General features: G+C 39.6%; 1 protein-coding gene across 7 annotated transcripts in view; it reads right to left on the reverse strand.

Annotated features, from left to right (window-relative positions):
* Nucleotides 1-22,571, reverse strand: part of PHKA1 (phosphorylase kinase regulatory subunit alpha 1) — a 201,148-nt gene that overhangs the window by 107,781 nt on the left and 70,796 nt on the right. For all 7 annotated transcript variants that reach the window (XM_003412723.4, XM_010592713.3, XM_003412722.4 and 4 more), the window contains 6 exons: nucleotides 18,878-18,931; nucleotides 17,606-17,728; nucleotides 15,917-16,012; nucleotides 14,880-14,987; nucleotides 13,767-13,845; nucleotides 4,103-4,237 (listed from right to left, as the gene is read on the reverse strand). In XM_003412723.4, the coding sequence (XP_003412771.1) occupies nucleotides 4,103-4,237; nucleotides 13,767-13,845; nucleotides 14,880-14,987; nucleotides 15,917-16,012; nucleotides 17,606-17,728; nucleotides 18,878-18,931 (595 nt within the window). The remainder of the gene's footprint in view (nucleotides 1-4,102; nucleotides 4,238-13,766; nucleotides 13,846-14,879; nucleotides 14,988-15,916; nucleotides 16,013-17,605; nucleotides 17,729-18,877; nucleotides 18,932-22,571) is intronic.

The following is a 22,571-nucleotide window of genomic DNA, read 5'->3' on the forward strand; positions in this document are numbered from 1 at the left end:
AGTGCTAGAATAACAGAGCAATAATCTGTCAAAGAGTTAGATTCCTACCTCATAGGATAAACTAAAATTAAAATTTTAGACTAAGTGAAGAGCTAAATGTAAAAATGCAGCCATAAAGAACTAAGAGAAAACATAATGAAAACATATTTGACCTAGGGAGGGGTCTATTTTTTTAAGCATAACAGCAAAGGAAGAAACCAAAAATGGAGAAAATTTTACTACATAAAAATGTATACTTCTATAAATGAAAATCAAACACAAAATTATAAGACAATAGAAAAATATTACGAAAATAAGTGGAAGACAAAGTGTAACATCCCAATAAATCTCTTAGAAATCAATAAGAAAAAGACAATTGCCTAGTAGAAATATGGCAAAAGAATATAAGTAGACAATTTTAAAAATAAATATGAAAAAAGGCTACTTAATTTATGAAAATAAGTTTATCCTCCATATGGCCAAAAAGACGAAGAAATTAGGCTAACACTGCCATTAAAATAGTGTAGTCTGAAGCAATTTAACAAAATGGAACATGGTTCATTGATTATTTCTATGTGACAAAAAACAATTTGCTAAGTGTGTTTTTGACACTGCTTTTTTAAAAAATAGGTATGTTTCTATTGTTTAAAAAAAAAGATTAGAAACAAATACATCAAAATAAAAAGAGTGGTTTCCTTTGAGCAGAATTATAGGTGATTTTATCTTTTACTTTTGGGCTTTTCTCTGTTTTCCTGCAGTCAGCATGTACATTTCAATTTCACAATCAGGTAAGTTAAAACCTATTAAAATGGGAGAGAACAAGAATAAAATGATGAAGTAAGATGAACCAAGGAGATAAAAATTTACAGTTCCTGAAGAAATGGAAGATATATCTGATAAAATGAATATATTTGATTTTTAAAAATTTGCACAAAGGCAAATGAAATTAATTATCCCAAAGAAAATAACACAATAAGAAATACATACCTTATAAATCTCATTGACAAATGTTTGCCATAAAACGTACTTAAAGTATTGATAAATATATATATGACGTTGCACAGACCCAACTAGATAAGCAGGTAAAAGGAGCCAGAGTTTCAAAAGAAACAAAAAGTGAAACAAAATGGAAAATGCATAGCCTAAATGGAAATTAAACAAAGGAAAGTAAAATAACATGGAGGAATGTGAAAGGCATTATGCTGAGTGTAATTAGTCAGTTGCAAAAGGACAAACATTATATTAGACCACTATTACAAGAACTCGAAAAATAGTTTAAACAGAGAAGAAAATAGTCTTTGATAGTTACGAGAGTGGGGAGGGAGGGAGAGGGGTTTTCACTAATTTGATAGTAGATAAGAACTATTTTAGGTGAAGGGAAAGACAACATGCAATATAGGAAAGGTCAGCACAACTGGACTAAAACAAAAGCAAGGAAGTTTCCTGAATAAACTGAACACTTTGAAGGCCAGCATAGTAGGGGTGGGGGTTTGGGGACCGTGGTTTCAGGGGACATCTAAGTCAATTGGCATAATAAAATCTATTAAGAAAACATTCTTCACCCCACTTTGGAGAGTGGCGTCTGGGGTCTTAAATGCTAGCAAGTGGTCATCTAAGATGCATCAATTGGTCTCAACCCACCTGGAGCAAAGGTGAATGAAGAACACCAAAGACACAAGGTAATTATGAGCCCAAGAGACAAAAAAGGCCACATAAGCCAGAGACTACATCAGCCTGAGATCAGAAGAACTAGATGGTCCCCAGCTACAATCAATGACTGTCCTGACAGGGAACACAACAGAGAACCCCTGAGGGAGCAGGAGAGCAGTGGGATGCAGACCTCAAATTCTCGTGAAAAGACCAGACTTCATGGTCTGACTGAGACTAGAAGGACCCCAGAGGTCAGGGTCCCCAGACCTTCTGTTAGCCTAAGACAGGAACCATTCCTGAAGCCAACTCCTCAGACAGGGATTAGACTGGACTATGGGATAGAAAATGATACTTGTGAAGAGTGAGCTTCTTGGCTCAAGTAGACACATGAGACTATGTGGGCAGCTCCTGTCTGAAGAGGAGATGAGAGGGCAGAGGGGGTCAGATGCTGGTCAAATGGACATGAAAATAGAGAGTAGAGGGAAGGAATGTGCTGTCTTATTAGGAGGAGAGCAACGAGGAGTATATATAGCAAGGTGTATAGAAATTTTTGTATGAGAGACTGACTTGATTTGTAAACTTTCACTTAAAGTACAATAAAAGTTAAAAAAAGAAATTAAAATAACATACATATTAAAACCATTAATCTAATGAAAACAAATGATAAAAATTCACTGTTGGTTGGACAGTAAAAATACAAATGTACTGACACTACAGCATTTAGTGGGGTCACTATAAATTGGTAGGTGTTTCTGAAGAATAATCTGGTAATATACAATAAGATCTACAAAGCCGCTCACACTCTTTTACCCAGAATTCCATTTCTGGGAATATACCTCAAAGAAATTATACAAAGGAAAAAGTGATCCATACAAAGATATTTGTAGAAATACAAAAATTTTGGAAACAACTCAACCACACAATAAGGGAACAATTATTTTATGTGATGGAAAAATACAAAGCTATTTCAATATATGGAAATATTTATATGAAATAAGTAAAGAACAGAACACAAGGTAATATGCATACACTAAATATAACTATGAAAATGTATTTACGTGCACTAACAGATTAAAAAGAATTAGCATTATATAGAGCTGAATTTAATATGTATTGAGCTCTTACATTCATAAAGTTGATTAATCTCATAATTAAAAAAAAAAGTTTTAAAAACACTATGGAACTGAAAGACATGGAATACTCAGTGTTTGAGGGGAGCCAGAGAATCCTGTTTAATTAGCACATGTAAATGAATACACTTGGTGAGGAAATCTTTTTCGTTAATGGAATTATGGCTGTCATTCAATGTATGCTTAAAGCAATTTAGTTATTGTGAAACTGATGCAATAATAGAATTCCAGAGGGTCACTCATTTGACTATTAAGTCATCAGGTTTACCTCATCTATCATACCTTCCTTGACTTCCCCAGGTAAAGCTATCCTCTTTCTCCTTTGTGTTTCCATTGTATTTTGCAAATAACACCACTGTTATAGCATTTATAAGATTATGCTATAATTATTTGGTTGCATGTCTATCCTGCAATGTCTAGCCTAGAAACTAGAACATAATAAGTGAGCAATAAATGCCTATGAATGAATGAATAAAGCAAACGAAAGATCACATCAAGAAAACAAATGTAGCTTGTTGAGTCCCCAAAATGTTGGCTCATTTATTAAACTCAGGACCCATCAGTCCTTATTTCCTTTGGCTTGGAAGTAAGAACTTAATAGGCAGCCCAAAAAGAAGTCTAGGCTTTGAAACAGTAAGCAGTAAAGAGTTCATTTCTGCTTATTGGAGAGAACTGATGTGATGCAGGCAGATTCTCCCAAGAAAAGGGAGAACACATTAAGGACACACTTGGAATGAAAATGCAATAGAGTATGATAACAGTCGCGCCCTATGTACCAAACCAAACCAAAAAACCAAACCCAGTGCCATCGAGTCGATTCCAACTCATAGCGACCCTATAGGACACAGTAGAACTACCCAAAAGAGTTTCCAAGGAGCGCCTGGCGGATTCAAACTGCCAACCCTTTGGTTAGCAGCCATAGCACTTAACCACTATGCCACCAGGGTTTCCTATGTACCAAAGGGTACGTAAAAAAAAAAAAAACCTGTTGCCATAGAGTTGACTTCGACTCATTGTGACCCTACAGGATAGAACAGAACTGCCCCATAGAGTTTCCAAGCAGTGGTAGGTGAATTCAAACTGCCGATCTTTGGTTAGCAGCTGAGCTCTTAACCACTGCGCCACCAGGGCTCCAAAGGGTACATAAAAAAAGGGTACATAGCACACTTTAAATTAACAAGCCTGCCCAGGATAAACAGGCTTGGAAACTTGGATTCCAGAAACTCTAAATTCCCTCTGAGATCCAGTTTAATAAAACAAAGCAAGATCAAGGGGGAAAAAAAAAGGAAAGAAAACAGCCTGTATTAATGTTTTGATTCTAGCAGGTTGGCCAATTGCCTTACCTAAGCTGGAATAAATGTGGCTGAGAATCCGAGCTGGTTGTACTCTGATGGGGTGCACCTCAGCAATGGTCTCCACATCAACTCCTTTGTCCTTCAAAATGGCCTTGATCTCTTCTGTCTCAGCTAGAATTGACACTATAGGAAAGAAAGAAGACTACGTCAACAGATTTTTTCCCGACTGGAACCTAAAAGCTCTAAAGTCACATGATTTCCTTTGAAGGGAAGAAAAAAAAAAGTGGAAGAAATTAACAATAATTGAGGAACCTTAATGAAACAGGTATTGTGCCAGTTACTAAGCAATATTAATCTAAACAAAAAGGGAAAACAATCTCAAGTAGAGTACTAAATTTGATTTTTTGAATAAGGACCTATATGCACCTTTATATCAGGGATTCCATTTTTAAACAGGTAAAATCCATCATGAGGTTTGTTACAGCATTGGTAAAAGTTGATTCCCCAGGCTCTTTCATACCAGTACACTTAAGATCAGGGTCAGGAATGTGAGAGCAATAAAAAAGACCTTAATGGCAGAATTGCCCTATAGCCAGAGAATGGTAGAAGGCAGGATGAGTTGGGGATAAAAATTTACATCATTAATATAGAGAAGGTACTATAGTTGAAGTTGCATGTGAGATTTTGGGGGGTAGTAGATGGAGTAAAACTCCTCTAGACTCAGAGCCTGCAAAGTCTGGACAGCTCCCTTTTCTTCCTCTTGTACTCATATCACAGAACTGGTAAGCCTACTCACAAGGGAGGAGGCCAGGCCAGCTCTACTCACTTTTCCCTCTATGTAACAGATGCCTGGCTGAGGCCAACGATCCAAGTGAGGCCTCAGTTGGCTTGACACTAAGCACCAGGGGCAAACATGCTCTCAAAATATGCTCTGTACTCCTGCTTCTCTAGAACTGGTAGATGTGTTGGACTGGATTTATGAAAAAGAGAATGCAGCACTTGGTTCATTCCAGCTTACCACAATTCTCTATGTTGGGTTTTTGGGACAAAAGCTAGTTAACAAAGTGCTACTTTGCTTTCCTTTTCCATTTTCCTTTGTGTATTTTTCTATCCTGGGAACCTCATGGTGATGGGTTGCTGTGGTCTGGGGCAGGATATGAGGATTATAGAGTCTCCTGCACATAACACCATCTTGATTATTTCTAACTGGAAACGTGAAAATGAAGGAGATTTTTTAGCGAAAATGTTCAGAGAGAGAATGATAGTGGCCTGAAAACTGAAAACAATCCAGAAAACTACATGTGATCATCCATTCATTCAATCAATAAACATTTACTGAACACCTTGATGGATGAGGTACTATGCTAGGCACTAGAGACATAGAGGTAAATTAGGCTCTTCCTGAAAGAGCACACAGTGTAATGCAATTAGCTCACATAAACTGAGTGTAAAATAACCTTCTAGATACAGCTGTGCACAAAATATTATGAGACCATCCAGGAGTGACACCTATCCAGTATGGGGTTGGGTAGAGGGGTGGTTTCAGAAAGGCTTCCTGAAAGACTTGATGCCTAAACTGAGTCTGAAAAGATGAATAACAGTTAACCAGGAGAAATAAGGGGATAGAAATAGGGAAATTCATTCTAGGAAGAGGGTTTGGCATAAACATAAAGCATAGATATGAGAAAGAATATGAATTGGGGGAGGGGAAACTCCATACACCTCAATATATGCTATAGAATGAAGTACCTTGCATAGAGGCAAAATATGAATCTAGAAAGGTAGACAGAAGCTAGGTCATCATGGAGGGCATTATGTGTCACTTTAAGAATCTTGGATTTTATCCTTGGGCAATGATTTCCAAACTGTTCTATTGAGCTTTGCAGTTCTGCAGGGGCCATTGTAGTTGGTAGCAGGAGTAGATGAGACTGAAGGAAAGGCAAGCGAAAAACACGCTGAGGCCCCAGGAGCATTTCAACCCTAGCATCTCTGCTTTTTGTTTATTTTATGCTTTATAAAATATTTGTTGTTGTTGTTAGGCGCTGTTGAGTTGGTTCTGACTCATAGCGACCCTATGCACAACAGAACACAACACTGCCCAGACCTGCGCCATCCTCACAAATGTTGCTATCCTTAAGCGCAATGTTGGAGCCTCTGTGTCAATCCATCTCATTGAGGATCTTCCTCTTTTTCCCTGACCCTGTACTCTGCCAAGCATGATGTCCTGACGTACACCTTTCCTGACTTTAAATCACACAGTAGCCCCTTGTTCTGTCTTTTGACTGCCTCTTGATCTATGTAAAATATTTTGAAAATGCTAATTTAGTGGATCCTATGTCCTTGTAAGGAGTCTCGGGATGATGCAAATGGTTAAGTGCTTGACTACTAACTGAAAGGTCAGTGGTTCAAATCCACCCAGATGTACCTTGGAAGAAAGGCCTGGTGATTTACTTTCAAAAATCAGTCATTAAAAACACTGTGTAGCACAGTCCTACTCTGACACACATGGGGTCGCTATGAGTTGGCGTCTACTTGATGGCAACTGGTTTGGTTGATTTTTATGTGCTTATTGTTGTTAGTTGCTATTGAGTCAGCTCTGACTCATAGGGACTATGTGCTAAAACCAGAAAGCCAAACCCACTAACATTCAGTAGATTCTGACTCATAGCAACCCTATAGGACAGAACAGAACTGCTCCAAAGGGTTTCCAAGGCCGTAAGCTCTACAGAAGCAGATTGCCACATCTTTCTCCCATTGAGTGGCTGGTGGGTTCCAACTGCCAAACTTTTGGTTAGCAGCTAAGCTCTTAAATACTGCACCACTAGGGCTCCTTGACCATGTGGTAGGCATTGCCAAATACAGGGGATACAAAGACAGACACCATCCCTACCTGGAGAAAACGACACTGATACTGAGTCCTGCACAGGGCTGAATAGTATAGTCAACCTGGTAAGGGTGATGATAAAAGTGAGGGAGAAATTATGCCAGACAGAAGGAATGGCGTGTGCAAAAATCCAAGGGACAAAGCCAGCAGAGAACAAGGAAGATCTAAGAATTATAAAAAAGTTCTTTATAGCAGGAGCATGGAGTGTGAATGGGCAGTGATGAGAAATGAAGCTGGAGGGGGGTGAGGGGCCAGATCATAAAGAGCCTTGTAAACCACGTTAAGAAGACTGGCAATGAAAAGTCCCTGCAGAATTGTAATCAGGGGAGTGGTATGTCCATATCTACTTCTTAAAAAGAACATACTCAGGCTACTGTTTAAAGACTAGATGGAAAGACTATAGTAGATCTAGACTGAAGGCAGGGAGAACAGTTAAAAAGTGACTGCGCTAATGCAAGGGAGAGATGTTGATTACCTAGATTAGGATCATTAGGCTTAAAAGAGAGTCAAACCCAGAGGCTAGAAAGGGGACCTCACTACTACCAAGAAAGAAGAGGCGGGAGTGGAGTTTGTCCTTTGGACCCAGAGTTCCTGAGCTGAGAACCTCTTAGACCCATGAAGAGACACAGCTGTAACACTGGAGATGCAGAGAAGCAGCTGCAAGCATGGTAGAGAAGCAGCAGCAAGCGTAGCAGAGAAACAGTAGCAGCAGAACCAGGAGACTGGCACGAGATAGCACAGTTGGCTTCCCAGCCCATGGAACAAGGAAGCTACAGCGGACATGCCAACCCATGGAGCAACGGAGTTAAGTGCCTTCAGACAGGAGGCTTCCTGGCGGAGTGGGGTGCTTCTGGGCACTCATCAGTGAAGCTAAAGAGCTTTGTAACACTTGCCCAAGAAAGGCAGAGGCCAGGCCCGAGCTGAGCTGAGGGTTGAGAGAGGAGGCCTATCCTAAGGGGACCTATCCTAAGGGGGCCAAGAGGAGCCTGTCCTCAGGGGCCAAGAGGAGCCCTGCACAGCTAAGAGGAGCTGAGAGCACTGTCCTGAACTGAAGAAGGGAGACTTTGCCTACATGCTTCCTGATCCTGATCCCGAGTTGTAGCCTGTTGATTCTGATCCTGAAATGTAACCTGTTACTGCCCTAATAAACCCCATAATTGTGAGTACTGTCTGTCAATTCTGTGTGGCCAGTACAATGAATTATTGAATCCAGCAGAGAAATAGAGTGCCATGTGAGGGATGGCTGGTGTCTGAATTGAGGAAGAGGGAGGAGAGAGGAGGTATGTCTGACCTACATCTCATAGGAATCAGCCTTGGGCTGATGATACTGATCTTGATTGTCTCTCCTCCCCGCCTGAAGTTAGAGGAGGACCGATGAAGCCACGCTGGCATTTTCACATGCCGGTACTACAGAGAGCAAAATGGATTCCAGAAATATTTATGAGGTAAAGAAGCCAGGACTTGTTAACTGATTATAGGGGGTAAGAGAGAGGAAAATATTGATAATGACTCCCAGGGTGTTTATTTGTGCAACTAGAAGGATGGTGGTGCCATCTAATGACACAGGCACATGGGAGGAAAAGCAAGTATGGATGGTGTAGTACGAGGAGGGTGCAGCTGATGAATTTTAGACATGATGAGTTTAAAGTTCAGGCGAGACATCCAAATGGGGCTACCTAAAAGGGAGTTGGCATAGATTCAGGAATCATTAGTATAGGAGAGGTGAGATGGGCCAAGGAGAATATATAGAGAAGAGGATCTAAAATATAATCTAGAGAAATTCCAATGTATAAGGAATGGGCAGATGAAGAAAAAACCTGGGGGTGGGGGTAGGGTTCTTATCTCAGGTCCTATATTTTCTTTATGGTATAGGAGGTGTAAACGTCTTCTAAAAATGAGAGAAGAAGTGAGGAGGTAGGAAAAAGGAAAAGGTTTAGAATAGGATGAGGCTGAGAGACAGGAAAAAATATTCAGAGTAAGAAAAGCAGTGGATTAAGGACAGAACTCTCAGAAACACCAACTGCTAAGGAATAAAGAAAAGAGGAAGCCCTGAATGTGACAGAAAAATGTTTACTTAATATAGGTCAAGAAGATTCAGGAATTTGGTATCACAGAAGACATGGGAGTTAAGATTTTGTGGAAGGATAAATGACCAATAGTGTCAAACGGAGTAGGAAGATCCACTAAGATATGATTTAAATTTATCTACTGAGTTAGGCAATAAAAAGGTCACTGGCAACTTAAAAGTAATGAAGTCAGAACGTAAAGGACTACAGAACGAACGAAATATTGACAAGTGGAAGTTTGATGAGAAAGGAGTTATACAGGATAACTAGAGGGAGATGATCATGTCAATGGACTAAAAACAGAACCAAGAGAAGATGATTTTGAAGATTACAGGAAAGAGTGAATTTCTGAAGAAGGCTGGGGAACAAGATGGGCTCAAGCATCAGAAGGAGGAGATGGCCTTGAATAGAAGGAGAAATACCTCATTTTCTGAGAATGAAGAAAAGGAAGCAAGGATGGGTGAACATATAGGGAAGGAATGTTGGGAAACCGACAAAGATCAGAATATTAAGATCACCAGGTATTAAGCAGCAGGCCAAGAATGAGGCTGAGAACAAGAGGTAGGGTTGAAAACCGAGAAGAAGACTTGGAACAGCGGTTGAGAAGAATGAAAACACTGACTAATGACAAGAACGAGTACTGACAAGAGGCACTGTTGGCCTAGCTGAATGAAATACTGTGGATTTACGTTGATATCTCACTGCTCAAGGAGCCCTGGTAGCACAGTAGTTAAGTACTTGGCTGGTAACCAGAAAGCCTGCTGTTTGAGCCCACCAGCCACTCTGTGAGAGAGAGATGTGGCAGTCGGCTTCCCTAATGATTACAGCCTTGGAAACCCTATAGGACAGTTCCTACCACCTGTTTGTCAGTTTGTTGAAACAAACTGTGTTGGCTTGCGTGTTGTTGTGATTCTGGAAGATATGCTACCGGTATTCCAAATACTAGCAGGATTACTGTGATGGTAAAGATTGTGTGTCAACTTGGCTGAGCCATGATTCTCAGTGCTTACATGCGATCACTTCCATGACGGGATCTGCTGTGAGTAGCCAATCAGTTGAAAGGGAGTTTCCTTGGGCATGTGGTCTGCATCTGCATATAAGCAGATGTTCTGGCTTTTTGTTCGCTCCGGATTCTGCAGCTGGCTCCTGTTCATCTGACCTCTGGTTTTAAGGACTTGAGCTAGCAGCTTACCTGCCAAACTTGGGATTCTTTGATCTTCACAGCCTGTAAGCAAGAGCCCTGCTCTCTGACCTGCCAATCTTGGGCTTGCCAGCCCCCGCAGCTACATGAATCAGAAGAAGCCTCTATCCTGATCCACAGACTTGGGACATCCCAGACCCTGCAACCACATGAGCTGTTTCCTTGATATAAATCTCTCTCTATATATTTATACACTTTACTGGTTTTGCTTCTCTAGAGAACCCAGCCTAAAACGGTTATCCATGGTAGACAAGGTTCAGTGGAGATTCCAGACTAAGACAGACTAGATAGAAGGACCTGGCAGTCTACTTCTGAAAAAAATGGCCAGTGAAAACCTCATGAATAGCAGCAAAACACTGAAATAGTGCTGGAAAATGAGCCCCTCAGGTTGGAGGGCACTCAAAACACGACTGAGGAAGAGCTGTCTTCTCAGAGTAGAGTCGACCTTAATGATGTGGATGGGGTCAAGCTTTTGGGACCTTCATTTGCTGAGGTGGCATGACACAAAATGAGAAGAAACAACTGCAAACATCTATTTACAGAATACGGAATGTACAAAGTATGAATCCAGGAAAACTGGAAGTCATAAAAAATGAAATGAAATGCAATGCATAAAGATCCATATCCTAGGCATTAGTGAGCTGAAATGGATTGGTATTGGCCATTTTAAATCAGACAATCATACGGTCTACTATGCTGGGAATGACAAACTGAAGAGGAATGGCGTTGCATTCATCATCAAAAAGAACACTTCGACATCCATCCTGAAGTATAACGCTGTCAGTGATAGGATAACATTCATACACCTACAAGGAAGACCAGTTAATACAATTATTACTCAAATTTATGCACCAACCAATAATGCCAAAGATGAGGAAGTTGAAGATTTTTACCAACTTCTGCAGCCTGAAATTGATCAAACATGCAATCAAGATGCATTGATAATTACTGGTGATTGAAAGGTGAAAGTTGGAAACAATGAAGGAGGATCAGTAGTTGGAAAGTATGGCCTTGGTGATAGAAACGATGCTGGAGATCACATGATAGAATTTTGCCAACAACTTCTTCATTGCAAATACCTTTTTTCAACAACATAGAGGGTGACTATACACGTGGATCTCACTGCATGGAAAACACAGGAATCAAATCAACTACATGTGTGGAAAGAGATGATGGGGAACCTCAATATCATCAGTCACAACAAGGCCAGGGGCTGACTGCAGAACAGATCATCAATTGCTCATCTGCAAGTTTAAGTTGAAGCTGAAAAAAATTTTTAAAAGGCAACAAGAACCAAAATAGGACCTTGAATATATTTCACCTGAATTTGGAGACCACTTCAAGAAGAGATTTGACACCTTAAACACTAATGACCAAAGATCAAATGAGTTGTGGAATGACATCAAACATGAATAAAGCAAAAGGTTCCTAAAAAGACAGGAAACGAAGAAAAGAGAAAATGGATGTCAGAAGAGACTCTGAAACTTGCTCTGGAACGTAGAGAAGCTAAAGTGAACTAAAGAAATGATGAAGTAAAAAAGCTGAAGAGAAGATTTCAAAGGGCGGCTCGAGAAGACAAAGTAAAGTATTATAATGAAATGTGCAAAGACCTGGAGTTAGAAAATCAAAAAGGAAGAACTCACTCAGCATTTCTCAAGCTGAAAGATCTGAAGAAAAAAATTCAAGCCTCGAGTTGCAATATTGAAGGATTCTATGGACAAAATATGGAACAATGGAGGAAGGATCAAAAGAAGCTGGAAGGAATACACAGAGTCACTGTACCAAAACGAACTGGTCTGCTTTTAACCATTTCAGGAGGTGGCATACAATCAAGAACTGACGGTATTGAAGGAAGAGGTCCAAGCTGCACTGAACACACTGGCGAAAAGCAAGGCTCCAGGAACTGACAGAACACCAATTGAGATGTTTCAACAAACGGATGCAGCACTGGAGGTGCTCACTCATCTATGCCAAGAAATTTGGAAGACAGCTAGCTGTTCAACCAACTGGAAGAGATCCATATTTGTGCCCATTCCAAAGAAAGGTGATCCAACAGAATGTGGAAATTATCGAACAATATCATTAACATCACACACAAGCAAAATTTTGCTGAAGATAATTCAAAACTGGTTGCAACAGTACATTGACAGGGAACTGCCAGAAATTCAAGCCAGATTTAGAAGAAGACATGGAACCAGGGATATCAGTGCTGATATCAGATGGATCTTGGCTGAAAGGACAGAATACCAGAAAGATGTTTACCTGCATTTTACTGACTATGCAAAGGCATTTGACTGTGTGGGTCATAACAAATTATGGATAACTTTGTGAAGAATGCAAATTCCAGAACACTTAATTGCATTCATGCAGAACCTGTACATAGATCAAGAGGCAGTCGTTTGAACAGAACAAGGGGATACTGCGTGGTATAAAATCAGGAAAGTGTGCATCAGGGCTGTATCCTTCCACCAAATTTATTCAATCTGTATGTTGAGCAAATAATTCAACAAGCTGGACTATATGAAGAATGTGGCATCAGGATTGGTGGAGGACTCATGAACAACCTGCATTATGCAGATGATGCAACCCTCCTTTCTCAAAGTGAAGAGGACTTGAAGCACTTACTGACAGAGACCAAAGACTACACTTTCAATATGGATTATACCGAAACACAGAGGAAACAAAAATCCTCACAACTGGACCAATAAACCACATCATGAAAAATGGAGAAAAGACTGAAGTTGTCTTACAAACATTAGATGCCTCGAAATTAAGCTGATTGTCAGGAAGAAAAATAAACGTTTGGAGCACTCTCCAAAGAAGCAATAACTGAAGCCACTGAAAGAAATTTATTCTGAGGGAGTAAAATACCAATAATACCAAAAAAAAAAAAAAACAAGACTAAAAAACCAAGTACGGAATAATTATAAGAACATGGGAATAAAGAAGTACAAGCAGAAAAAGCAGAGAAGGAATGGTCAGAGAGAAATCAGATATAACTAGGAGGCTACACTGTCATGACAAAAGAGTTTCAAGAAGTAAGGAGTGCTTAATATTTTGGAATCCTCTGGTATTACAACACACAATTATTTGTTCATGATCAATACAATTTTTTAATGGAGTACGTATGTATTTTTTAAGACTTGATTTTTTAGAGCAGTTTTAGGTTTACAGAAAAATTGTGCAGAAAGTCCAGAGTTGCCATTTACTCCCTCTCCACTGCAATTTGTTTCTCCTATTAACATCTTGCATTCCTGTGGTATATCTGTTATAACTGATGAGCCAATATTGATACATTATTATTATCTAAAGTCCATAGTTTACATTAGGGTTCACTCTTTGTATTGTACAGTCCTATGGGTTTTAGTAAATACTTAATGTCATGTGTCTACCAATTAATAGCAATTTTGAAATTAAACCAAATCAAGTTCATGACACACTTTTTGAGTCTAACAAAATTCAAGATAAAGAATAAAATCATAATTTACTGACCCAAAGAGGTCTTCCTCTAAACCAGACCTTTAATATAAAGTTTCTGCTGCTGGGAATAAAAATACATACCTTGAACCACAACATCTGGTTTTGGTACAGTAGAAAACCTACGATTCAGGGGATCAATTTCTCCAGGAGCTAAAAATCCCTAAAGAAAAACCATAAAAAGACATATTATTAAGAATCCAAAAAAAGCCAATGTCAGAGGAGAAACCACATTCGGATGCCCATAAGCCTGCAGTGGAATATGCAAGAGGCAGGTCTGGTTAGAAAATAAATACCTTCACTGTATGAAAATGTTTGAGCTACCAAACTCACATCCAAATTAATCTTATCTGGAGTTAATTTCTAGTGGCTACCACAAATCCTTTTTTTGAAAATAGGTAGGGTATAAACTATAAATAAACAAAAAGCATTCTGATTACACTCTCTAACTTCTCTGGATATATATATATATATATATATATATATATATATATGATTTAGACGATCAGACCACAATGCTTATAATTAATTACTTAAGTCATTAGTCTCGTTTTCTCATCTATTCATATGTCTGGTATACTTCCTGCTCAGCAGAAATCTTTTGACTTGAGTTTCTGCTATTTACGAAATAGCATGAACTCTCATTTTTTTCCTTTAAGAATAGCACTCATTTCCTCCCTTGTTCATTGCATTTAATTTATTCTAATTGAATGAGAAAGTCACTGGGTAAGGATTATTTTAAACAAATCATCTGCCCATTTTTGCAACATTCATATTCATGTCAACTAAAGATAATCAAATAGCCACAGCCACAGCAAAAAACAAAACAAAAACCCAAAACCAAACAAATTAAAAAACAGCTGCAAGTGGTAATACATAAATAAACAGGTAAAAGAGTCTGGCTTCAGTCACTAGGCAAGGCAGAGGGAAGTTTTGAAAAGCAAAGATCCAGGATCCCTGGGCAGCTCCAAGTACAGAATCAAAATAGGGAGCTGTGGGCAGCAAAAAGGACATGGTTGCAAGGCAGAAAGATTTCTGTTAAGCATCGGCCATGCTCCTCATTCTGAGGACCTATAATTAAGGCAAAGTACAAAAGCAAAAGACATATCCTTCAGATTTAATGAGCTACTCACTAAACCAATTATTATGGTGACTAAGGCAGAAAAAAAATGAGAGAGCCTTGAAGTTTTCCCTTACCTCTGCCATCAAGCTTCCTAAGATGTATAGGGACTGACCCCACATGTGAGGCAACTTGCCCATCGGGACTCGATCCACGCTATGAGGATTCTGATATTCTTCATCCACCTAGGAGAAAAGATGAAGAGGCCGCCCGAGAGTAATGGAAGGTTTAAGATACTATACAATAAAAAGGCTCAGTCTGGATTCTGATTCCTACCCTATAAAACAGTCACATATGCAATGCAATGAAAAGCCAAGCACTATATTTTTTTTTTTTTTATAGTCTAGGGCAAGGAGCCCTGGTGGCAAAGCGGTTAACGTTTGGCTGCTAACCAAAAGGTCAGCAGTTCAAATCCACCAGCCGCGCCTTGGAAACCCTATGGGGCAGTTCTACTCTGTCCTATAGGGTCGCTATGAGTTGATGGCAATGAGTACAGTCTAGGGCAGGGCTTCTCAACCTGTAAGGCACATACAACTCACCTGTGGATCTTATTAAAATGTGGATTCTGATTCAGTAGGTCCAGGGTGGGGCCTGCAATCTGCATTTTAACAAGCTCTCAGGTTATGCTGCTGATGCTCCTGGGAGCTTATTCCACCCATCTCCACCGGAATGGAAGATGGCATTTCTCCAATGTCTACAATATTCTTTCGCAACGGTTAAGAGGAACAATGGTACTCCTGACTGGCATTTTGGGAAAATGAAGACAGTACATTGTTTCCCAAGCCTTATCTACTAACCCAGATACTAACCTCAAAGCAGAAATCCCAAATCCTGAGAACTCGTTCAGAATATCACTCTAGTTCTGCCTACTGATACCCATATCATTTGCAACCTCAAGATTTGGTCTTGTCCTTCTCTAGCTTTGCAACAGTGTCATAATCAAGACTGTTTAAAAATTTATTTTTAAAATGAATAAAATCCTACTTCTGTTGTCCTATAACTAAAGACAAACTTTTAAAACTTTATTAAAAATTGAAAATTATTTGACTCAAATGAGGCAGTCCTCTCAATGTATTGCTCCTCTTCTCTCCATGGACAGCACTGTCCAACTCACCTTGTCAGGAGGAACACTGTACAGCTCTGGCAGAAGTGGGACTCCATTTTTGCCCTTGATAAGGACTCCTTCAAGGGCCTCTCTATACTCTTGAACCTGCAGATAAAAGAAGGGCAGAAAAAAACTTACAGAGAGCTCCCTTGGGGATCTAAGGGGGGGTTGTAGCCAAAGAAAGTCCTGTTGCAAAGGAACTTATTCACCTAGTGAAAGGGAGAGGAAAGGGAAATAGCATTTACTAAGTGTTTGCTATAGGTGAAATACTATTGTATACTTGACTGTATTTAGTTTTAATAACCATACTAGGAGGTATGTGCAATTATCACTCTTTCTACAGGGAAATTAAGGCTCAAAGGAGTTATAAACTTGTGGAAGACTGTACAGCAAGTACGTGGTCGAGTTCAGATTTTAGCCCAGGTCAGCCCACCTCCAAAGGCCCGTTTTTATTCACTATGTACTACCCTATGAACAGCTTCTTGACTTTAGGATGTACTGGCTTTTTGAAAACTGCATTTTTCCCTACCAAATTAAATTTCTATTAAAGTCAAGCTTATAGTCTTTGTTTAACAATTTGCTGCAGATTAGCATACATAAAAAATTTTGAAAAATCTGTAATTTATAGTAAAAAAATACATAGTTGCACTATAGCACTTGTTTTGTTCAATGCATTTGATGTACTAGAGAAAAATGTGAGCGTAACATGAATTTCACATTTGCTCATGCACAGTTTCATTCTGAGAGTGCACTCAGCTAAATTGAGCTGTGTAAGAATACAAAAAAAAAAACACACACATGCACACACCTTACAAGGAAAATGAGCCATACCCACCCACATCTGTTGTTACAACTTTGCATGTGATTTCAGATAACGCTCCTTCCATCACTTCACAATAATTCACAAACTGTAACCCTTCTGATGGGCACCCTGGCTGCACAACCACGTGCCCTCCCCTTTCTAATCTTCCCCTTTCCTTTCAGCCTATTTTTTATTTTCCACCTCTGTCCTCTGTTCCTTTTTCCTTTCTCTCGCTGTTTTTCTCCCTCTCTTTTATTCTCTTCCCTTCACATACAGGGTGGCAGGCATGGGAACCAGCCAGGTGGGCTGGTGGAGTAAATATGGGCACACCTTCACAGACAAAAATTCGGGCCTTTTTCAAGGTAAAAGTGTCATATACACTGCAGTATTTATATATTTCTTAACCATTTAACATGTATAAAGCTATGATACTGCTCTTATTAGGTTTCTATCATTTTTTTTGTTACTGACAAAGTTTTTTTAAGTGTTGTGCCCCCATGCCTATCTTTCCATTAGCCCTGTAGTTTTTATTTCTTGATTATCATAGCATGGTGATTTTTAAGAAATGCATATGCCACACTACAGCAGAAGTGAATGTACCTTGCACTTACAAGACTTTGTGACATTCAAAGGACTTTAGAGGTTTCTTCATCTTTACTGAGTATAGAAAAAACATTCTCATCTTATAAACAGATAAACAGAAGAAGTCGATGGGAATACTTGAGCTACTCAATGGTCATTAGTGAAGCCCCACCCCGAAAAAAAATTGAAACAGAAAGAACAACAACAAAAAATCCAAGTCTCCCAATTCTTAACCTAGTGCCCTCAGCTACTAGTATCTAGAACACACCTTTGTCTCCTCCCTATTAGGAAAAGCTCTTTCAGCAGCTCGTTACCTGTTCTGCATTGCCACTGAAGACCCCGTCAAGGATAAAGTACGTCCAGAACAATGGCCATTCACACTCAATGTTTTCAAATAACTTTAGCTCAGCTGGTTCATAGTACAGACGATTGGGATCCTGAAAAAAAAAATCCAATAAACAAAGTCTGTCTTATTTGTCTTTAGTCAAAGGTATTACAGTATGGCTTTCACTACTGATAGTTTGTTTTAGAGAAGGTGGTCAGGAAAGGAAGAGCATGTACATATTCCCTATCCTTAACAAGGAATCTGTGATGTGACTTTTAACTAGAGGAACATGGATAACAATAGCGTCACAGATGGGTATATGAAGAAGTGAGACTGGTTTGCAAGAAAGTTGAATTCGGTTTTATACTTGTTAAGTTTGAGGAAGTGGCAGGACATAAATAGAAATGTCTAGATGGGCAGCTAGAGGTGAGGGTTTGGGAATTGTCCTTATAGAGGTGACACATGAAGAACAAGTTAGAGATGAACTTTGTGAAGGAGTATCAATATAAAATAAACAAACAGCCCAAGAACAGAATGTTGGTAAACCCTCAGAGTTGCATGAATGGAGGGGAGAGGAGAGGAGAAGAATAAGGATGGTGTACTGTGGTGGAATTGAAAGGGGAAAATAGTGAAATACTACAGAGAAAACAAGGAGAATAAGGATTTGATAAAAGGCTACTGGATTGGTCATTTAGGAGATTACAAGGATCTTTTAGAGCATAATTTTAGTAGATTGATATGGGCAAAAGTCAAATTCAGGGCTTAAGAATGAAGCGGAAGCAAGGTGGAAGACAACATGTTTCAGAAGAGTCTGAGCTCCATGACTTAAAAAAAAAAAGTATAATGGCTCTTGAGCAGTGAACCTAAGCCTTAAAAGATATTTGCATTGCCAGTGGAAGTGTTTCTTCTTACAGATCATTGATTCTCTTTAATAATACTTAATTTTCCCCATTGATATTTAAAAGGGGAAAATTTGATAAGCAGAACCAAAAGAACTTTACTTTTCAAGATCAACAAACTGCTTATAACTACCTGCAAGAAGTGGAAGAAGGGGCCATGAGCAACTGCACCTTCCTCTCTACATATTATTTAATCCAGAAAGATTCACAAACTGGTAAACCCAAGAAAGGCAGCAAACATCAGTTACTGTTACCCTATGTAATGGTCTATACAAGTACATCAGTGAGTTTTTTCTCTGAAAGAGGATGAAGATAGCAGTGACCATTCTGCCTTGGGCTCATCTGGGGGAAAAGAAATCTACCTCTTTAGGAGTTTTATATCCATCTCTTAGAAAGCGACAGCAACCATAACGACCCTGGGAAAGCAGAGAAAATAGGTCAGAAGCATATATATTGGTACCCAAACCCACCCACTGCCATCGACTCAATTTTGACTCATAGTGACCCTATAGGACAGAGAACTGCCCCATAGGGTTTCCAAGGCTGTAAATCTTTAGAGAAGCAGACTGCCACGTCTTTCTCCTGTGGAATGGCTAGTAGGTTCAAACCATCAGTCTTCTGGTTAGCAGCTGAGTGCTTTAACCACTGTGTTACCCGGCTCCTCATACATTGGTATAGCCATATGTTAATTAGAAATACATGCTTTTCAGCATCTACATGTATGAACTTACCACCAATACAGAAATAATACTTAAAAAAAAAAAACATAAAATCATCCAGCAGTAGAAACTTATTTCAGTAATACCAAGTGAAGGCTAGGTTACAGGCTCCTCAGTAAAGCAGAGTTCCTGAAATTATCCTCTCCTAGCTGTTCCCCATAAAGTAAGTCCTTTACAACCTAATTACTAATATATGTGGTCCTGTCGACAGCTCACAGAGCTCATAAGAGACGACGGGCTTTCTTTAAAAAAATAGTTTGGTTGTCTTATAATTTGAGATTATTTTAGACTTACAAAAGAGTTACAAAAACAGTACAAAGAGCTTCTGTATAACTTTCAACCAGCATCCCCTTACATTAACATTTTATACATCGACAGGGCATTTATTAAAAATTAAAAAATTAACCTTAGTAGTACTACTGGCTGAAGTGCAGAACTTATTTGGTATTCACCAGTTTTTCCACTAATGTCCTTCTTCTATTCCAGGATACAATTCAGGATTCAACATTGCGTTTAGCTGTCACACCTCCTTAGTATTTTCCAGTCTGAAAACAATTCCTGAGTCTTTCCTTGTTTTTTCATAACCTTGACACTTTTTTTTTAATCTCTCTCTTTTTTACTCTATTCCCGCGATGTATCAACATCCATTCCCTCTTTCCATCCATCCAGTTTTCCTGTCCCTTCCTGCCCTCTTGTCTTTTCCTCTGGGCTGGCATGCCCATTAGTCTTGTATACATGAATGAACTATGAAGCACGTCCCTTACTGTCAGCCCTATAAATAGACCTGTCTAATCTTTTGCTGAAGGGTGAACCTCAGGAGTGACTTCAGTACTGAGTTAAAGGGGGATAACTGGAGGTCATGCTCTCAGGGTTTCTCCAGACTCTGTCAGACCAGCAAGCCTGGTCCTTTTCTTTGTGTGTGTGTGTGAATTTGAATTTTGCTCTACATTTTTCTCCTGCTCTGTCCAGGACGCTCTATCGTGATCCCTGCCAGAGCAATCGGTGGTAACTGGGCACCATTTAGTTGTTCTGGGCTCAGTCTGGTGGAGGTTGTGGTAGTTGTGGTCCATTAGACCTTTGAACAAATCTTTCCATTGTGTCTTTGGTCTTCTCCTTTGCTCCAGCCAGGATGGGACCAGTAGATGTATCTTAGATGGCTGCTCACAGGCTTTAAGTCCCTAGTTGCTACTAATCACAGTCAGATGTAGAATATTTTCTTTATACATTATATTACGCCAATTGAGCTAGATGTACCCCAAGACCAAGGTACCCAGCCCTCAGCCCAGAAGCTTGGACCCTCTGGGCGTTTGGATGTGTCTGTGAAGCTTCTATGACTTTACCCTGGTCAAATTATGCTGACTTCCCCAAAATTGTGTACTGCCGTACCCTTCAACAAAGTTACCACTTATCTACTATCTAGTTGGTGTTTTTTCTTCCCCACCCCTCTCCTCCCTCATAACCATCAAAGACTGTTCCTTTTTGTGTGGAAACATTTTCGTGTGCTTTTATAATAGTGGTCTCATACAGTATTTGCTCTTTTGTGACTGACTTATTTCACTCAGCATAATACCCTCCAGATTCATCACTGTTCTTTACCATTGCATAGTATATCACTGTGTGTATGTACCATAAATTGTTTATCCATTCATCTGTTGATGGGTACTTACGCTGTTTCCATCTTTCTGATATTGTGAATAATGCTGCAATGAACATGTTGTTGCTGTTAGGTGCCGTCTAGTCAGTTCCAACTCATAGCAGCCTTATGTACCACAGAACTAAACACTGCCCGGTCCTGCCCCATGCTCACAATCGTTGTTACGCTCGAGCCCACTGTTGCAGCCACTGTGCCAATCCATCTCGTTGAGGGTCTTCCTCTCTTTCACTGACCCTCCACTTTACCAAGCATGATGTCCTTCCCCAGGGACTGATCCTTCCTGACAACATGTCCAAAGTATGTAAGACGCAGGCTTGCCATCCATGCTTCCAAGGAGCATTCTGGTTGTACTTCTTCCAAGACAGATTTGTTTGCCCTTTTGGCAGTCCACAGTATAGTCAATATTCTTTGCCAACACAATTCAAAGGTGTCAATTCACCTTTGATCTTCCTTATTCATTGTCCAGCTTTCGCATGCACATGACGCGACGGAAAATACCATGGACTGGGTTAAGCACAACTTAGTCTTCAAGGTGATGTCTTTGCTTGAACACGGGAATGCATATGTCTAGTCATGTGACAGCTCTTATTTCTCTAGGATATATTCGTAGGAGTAGGATTGCTGGATCATATGGTATTTCTTCTTTTAGCTCTTTAAGGAAGCACCATATCATTTTCCAAAATGTTTGTACCATTTTGCATTCCCACAAGCTGAGCATAAGAGTTCCAATCTCCCTGCAGCTTCTCCAACATTAGTTATTTTCTGTTTTTTGGATTAGTGCCTGTAATGTCACGGTGAGATAATATCTCATTGCAGTTTTGATCTGTATTTCTCTAACGGCTAGTGATTATCAGCATTTCCTCATGTATGTTAACTTCCTGAATGCCTTCTCTGGTGAAGTGTCCCTTCATATCTTTTGCCCATTTTTAACTGGATTATTTGTCTTTTTGCTGTAAAGGCATTAGATTCTCCTAGAGATTTTAGAGATCAGGCTTTTGTCGGATAAGCCCTGGCCAAAGTTTTTTCCAAGTCTGTAGGTTCTGTTTTTACACTTTTGGTGAAGTCTTTTAATGAGCATAAGTGTTTAATTTTCAGAAGATCCCAATTTTCTACCTTATCTTCTGGTGTTTATGCATTGTTGGTTATGGTTTTATCCTATTTATGCCATGTATTAGGGGCCCTAGAATTGGTCCTATTTTTCCTTCCATTATCTTCATAGTGTTAGGGTTTATTTTTTTTCTTTCTTTTTTTATAATGCTTTAAGTGAAAGTTTACAGCTTAACATCTCACACAAAAATTTATATACAGGTGGGGCCAAGATGGTAGAATAGACAGACGCTTCTGGCGAGCCCTGTTACTACAAAGACCCAAAAAAACAAGTGAAACGAATATATTTCTGAAAATCTAGGAGTCCTGAACATCAAAGGCAAGGTTAGAAAAAGAACTGAGGGGCAGGTGGAGGAAGAGACAGTTCAGAAGCAGAGAGGAGTTACCAGACCTGAATCACCGGGAGCCCTCAGGCACCACTCCCGGGAGCAGCTGCAGTGGAATGGTACTAGTGTTCGGCCACAGTTTTCTCAGAGACAACCAGCCAGCCACACGACCTACTCACACCTCTGGAACCACAGAAGAACGGCGCTCTCGGAAAAAGCGAAATACTTGTGTATACTTTAACATGCCCAC

This window comes from Loxodonta africana, chromosome X (assembly GCF_030014295.1).
Source record: "Loxodonta africana isolate mLoxAfr1 chromosome X, mLoxAfr1.hap2, whole genome shotgun sequence".
Taxonomy (NCBI): domain Eukaryota; kingdom Metazoa; phylum Chordata; class Mammalia; order Proboscidea; family Elephantidae; genus Loxodonta; species Loxodonta africana.